The 5059-nt window shown below is 35.8% G+C and overlaps 1 protein-coding gene across 1 annotated transcript; it reads left to right on the top strand.

Moving 5' to 3' along the window:
* Nucleotides 1-1383: 1383 nt before the first annotated feature.
* c7h6orf226 (chromosome 7 C6orf226 homolog) lies at nucleotides 1384-5058 on the top strand. Its single transcript, XM_004070861.4, has 2 exons — nucleotides 1384-1706; nucleotides 4563-5058. The coding sequence occupies exons 1-2, from the start codon at nucleotides 1561-1563 to the stop codon at nucleotides 4858-4860; spliced, it is 444 nt and encodes a 147-aa protein (XP_004070909.1). The 5' UTR covers nucleotides 1384-1560; the 3' UTR covers nucleotides 4861-5058.
* Nucleotide 5059: the final 1 nt, after the last annotated feature.

The following is a 5059-nucleotide window of genomic DNA, read 5'->3' as shown; positions in this document are numbered from 1 at the left end:
TACAGTTGCAGTTTCTACCTGTTCCCTGAAGAAGGAAACCTGTTCACGTTTGTGCTTTCCTCCCAGACAGGACCTGGAGGGCTCCTGCATCACGTGCTCAAAAAAGAAGCAGTAATGGATTAGTTGGTAATAGGATGAGATTTCCTTCTTTGTCAGGAACATAAGCTTATTCCCCAACGCCACAAGAAATAAAGAAGTCTAAATGGATTTTTTTATTAAGGGCTTCATGTTTTCTGAGAGCAGATCAGCTGACTCAGCAGCTGGTCCACTGGGGTCAAGGACAGATCAGACTGAAGCCCACAATCACACGGGGTCGCATATCGGCTCACAACACGTGCTCTACCTCTACTGTTACAGACAAAACACTCATCATCGCAGGCGACCTCCCTGTTTGCAGCTCAGAATAACACAAACTCAAATTTTTCCAAACATATTCTGTTGTTTATGCAGCCATATATAATCTAAATTATAACACAGGTTTATTGTATTTATTTTTTTGACTATATATATGTCTTTGATATAGCAACTGAAGGGGGTTGCTCCAACCAAAACTGAGAGCTTTACATACAAATGTGGGAGGAACAAAAACCTATAACTGTATTTTTTAATAAAACCATATCACATTTAAATGTAGGAATAGAATAGAATAGAATAGAATAGAATAGAATAGAATAGAATAGAATAGAATAGAACAGAACAGAACAGAACAGAACAGAACAGAACAGAACAGAACAGAATAGAATAGAATAGAATAGAATAGCATTTGATGTTTGGTATGCTTCGTTCAGGACCCTGACAGTCTATGGGTAGTAACTGTTTTTAACATGCATAGTTTTAACACCAAATCAAATAAATCTGTTATGACTCAGATTATACTGCAATATATAGCTGCATAAAAAATGTCACAACAAATCTAAAATGGAGTACAACAAAATCACAAATTTAAAAAATCGGATGCTGCTACTCTCATTTTATAACTGGCATAATGTATTGACTTAGTTTCATCATCATTATTGTTTAGAAAAAATTGTTGTGAAATGTAGATTAAATATGTTCAAAAACAAATTTTATTCAAATGGCTCAATACAATTAAGCATTGAAATGATTCAGCAATGAAATCAGGTTAAACTAATAGTTGATCATGGTAAATAAGCGTGTGTTGTTTGAGTCTTATTGGCTTCATAAAGATTTACAGAGGAAGGAATGTCCAATTTGTTCTATTCCATTTGCTCAATGTGTTAGAATGCTGCACAAAAAGTGTTTAATAGCACATTGTTTTGAGATATCTAACCAGCTACTTATAGATAGTACGAATTTCATTTAATCTAGCCCGATAAGATCCAGAGAACGTAAAAGCAGTTTCAGGTTTACCGTCATGCAGTACCGGGCCTGTCCTGATGAGGCGCTGTAGTTTCCACCCTGCAGTTTCCTTTGGTGGTGGAGCGTCTCGTGTTGCACTCGTTGTACCAAACAGAGAAATAACCGGAAGTACCCGTGCTAGGCTGAAGATTGGATCTGTGAAAAAGTAAACAAACAACAAAAAACATTTGTTTAGTAAACATGGAGTTAGTTTTCTCACGATTTGAATCTTACAACTTTGAGTCTGATCCGCGTTTTATGGACGGACTGAAGACTCTGAAGAAAACAACCGACAAAAGCGGAGAAGAAAACCAGCTGCTCGACCTGAAACTCTTCTTTTATAACAGGTATTATAATCCACCCTGTGCGGGTTTGTCACATGTACGACAGAGTTTTAGCACCACCACAAACAATTTGAATTTTACTCAGAATGACTTATGCTTCGCTCCTTTTGTTGACAGTAAAATTTCTATTATTCTATTCTATTCTATTCTATTCTAGTATGTGAGAGACGATTCAGATAAATCTGATAGACATCACTTCTCAAGAGTCTGCTTTCTTTTTTTGGTTAGTTTTGAAAAAGCGCGACTTTTTTCCTTGTTTACACGTTTTAAATCATAAATAAAATCCATGGCACTTTGTAAATATTTTTTATTTTGTTTTTTGCCAAAAAGACCGAGGGCCTGTTGCACAAAAGTAGAATTAAGACATCCGGGATAAATGACTAAGCTGAGCTCAATGAATCCAAAACATGTTCGTCCAGGCTTAATTGGTTGCACAAAGATGAGCAGACAGGATAAGCAGACACGGATTCATCAAGCCAGGTGTAACCAATCCTGGATAGGTACGCGCTCACGGCTCACTCAAACAGACCCCGCCACAGATCACAGATAAACTGATTTACCATGGCAACTAGAGCCGCGTACCTTTCCCCGTCGGAAGCACAAATCCTCATGGAGGCATACGAGGAGGTAAAAGATATAAATAAGAAGAAAGGCAACACCGCCACAGTGATAAAGCACACTCAAGATTTTTTTAAATTAAATTACCAGCCAATTAATTTTATGAAAATGTAACTTGTCATTTCAACCAGAAAATATTATGTTTGTTAATCTTACGTGAATGAATCATGTCGATCGTACATAAAAATAATCCATTTAAAAGTTACTAATTTCAATCATGTTGATCCAACATGATACCGTTAAATTGGATACATTAGTAACGCAAGGAATTGTGGGATTCCATTTTCTTTGTCTATCTGGGCAGATTGGGGTCTAAGTGTGAGTTTTTGTCCATGGGTTTTATTGTCTAGCTGTTTTACTCTGTTTTAACTAGTGATTTAAACTGATATGTTTATTTCTTTTCTGCACCACGAGTTAGTGTGGGAGAGGATGATGACCAAACCCCTTGTGCGGTAAACCGTTCATGAAACTAAAAACAGAATTTGCATTATTTGAACTCCTGTCTTGTCATGTGGGACATTACTGCGCATTTCATGTCTTTGATGTGAAAATTAAAAGACCCGTTGGTTGAAATTTTGGAAAACCTTATCATTGTCAGATGTATAAATAAAATTAAAGCAAAAAATTAAGTTATATCAACATAAATTGTGTTAGGAAGTCATACAAATTTAATTTGAATAAACTTAATTTAATGAGGTGTGACCAATTGGAGTGATTCAATTAAGTTGGATCAACTTTTATCTTTTGAGAGTGAGCAACAATATTATTTTAAAGTTGGGTCCAACTGCAGTATTTAGATTGAATCAACTTAAATTTATTAGTTTGAACCTAAGTACATTAAGTAGGACCAATATGATTCATTTTTGTTCAAGTAACGCTGTCTAATCATGTGGAAATCATTTCCATAATTTTTTTATGTTCATTCAAAGTGAACATTTTTTGAGTGTAGTTTACCTGCTTTGTTTTATCCTTATTCAATAAAGGAACATAATGTTACACATTGTGTTTTCATATTTTAATGGAATGTGTATTATTTTATATGACAGAGTACTATGGCCCCACTAAGGAAAAAGGATAAAGTCATAAATTTATGAGACTGGTTCTTTCTGCAGAAAAGCAACATATTCTTTTTACAGTTTTGATAGTTATGACAATGTGATACTTCATATTCTGGCACATCAGCATGTCTTCGTTTATGAAACCATACTGAGGTACAATTTCACGAAATGCCCCACATCTGTCATTTTAACAACTGTCCTCCTTTAAAACAACTGGTTAAAATACTATGACTTGTCTTTTTTCCCTCTGTGGCCCTAATATTCTATCATTTTACATATAGCCTTATAGTCTATGGGAAACTGTAAATTATCTAATGATAGCAACATCATCTAAAACTCATTATTTATCCAAAATGATTGAAATTAATGATCACGAACGTTTAAATAATGACAGCGGGTCTAGTAATATGTGATAACAATGTATAGTGAGCAGTGAAATAACTATTGGTTTCCATTTGTGGCGACTGCTGACTGACATTAGGGATGAGATTAAATAGATCCTGGAATTTAGCCTGGTCTGGAGCAGGCTAGCTCCACAGAATAAATCTCCATGGTAACTTATACCATAACATATCCTCCTGCCCCCTATCCAGCTTTAGTGCAACCGGATTGGGGATCAATTGAGCCAGGATCACCAAGATATCCTGGCTTAATCCCTTATCCTACTTTTGTGCAACAGGCCCGATACGATACTATTGTAATATTAACAACAACAACAAAAAAAAATATTTATTGACGTTGATGAAAAAACATATGAGCCTAAATAAACTAATTAGAACTTTCCTAACATAAACTACTTTAGGAGAAATAAAATGGATTTATGGTAAGTTTCTAACCACTGGCTTTGCAACATGCATACACTGCTTTGTTTTTACGCTCTTCTGTAAAGAAATTTTCATTTATTTTTACTTTTGTCATCTGCATGTTGGAAATAAAGAAATAAACTAAAAAGGCCTCAGGATTACAGATCACATCACTGAAAGCATCAAAATAAAATCCAGTTTTAGTCTGTTTTTCTTCTGTATCTTTAATTAGGAAAAACGGTTTAACATTAATATATATATATGTATTTTTAGATTAGCACTAAAAAAGAAAAAAAAAGAATAATGTGTCTAATCTTTTTAAAAAAGGAAGTTCTTTAGGGAAGAAAAATAACGTATTTTCTTTGCCTTTCCATCATTAGGTTTGTTGAGCCGATAGAACGGAGCAGCTATAAACAGTGGAGTTCCGCTCCTCATCCTCCATCGACCTTCACCCCTGAGCACAAAGACCAGATTAGCCTCCAGAGTGAAGACCAGAGCAGAGGAACGTGCACCAACTCACAGAGCAGACAGCTGTCCTTCGCAGAGGTGATGCAGTTGGTTCAGGAGGGAAAGGAAGTTCCTGGAGTCACAAAACTGGACGTTCACGCCAGCAATCAGAGCCCCACCCCTTCTCAAATGGAGCGGCGGCAGAAGCCCTGGGAAACCTCACCGCCTTAAATTACTTTCCTCACCAACAATGTAGATTTTCTTATTAAAAAATAATTCTTGTGGATTTTTTTGTGTAAAAAGTTGATCTCACAGATCAGCAGGCCGGTAAAAAACGCTAAGCCACGTCCGACAGGAATCGGATCTAATGCTGTTAAACCGGAATAATTCACTACCTTTCAGCAAAAATAAATAAATATAAAGACTCAAG

The sequence above is a fragment of the Oryzias latipes genome, chromosome 7, assembly GCF_002234675.1.
Source record: "Oryzias latipes chromosome 7, ASM223467v1".
NCBI lineage: Eukaryota > Metazoa > Chordata > Actinopteri > Beloniformes > Adrianichthyidae > Oryzias > Oryzias latipes.
The sequence above is the reverse complement of the archived record's forward strand: the minus strand, read 5'-3'. Positions and strand labels throughout refer to the sequence as shown.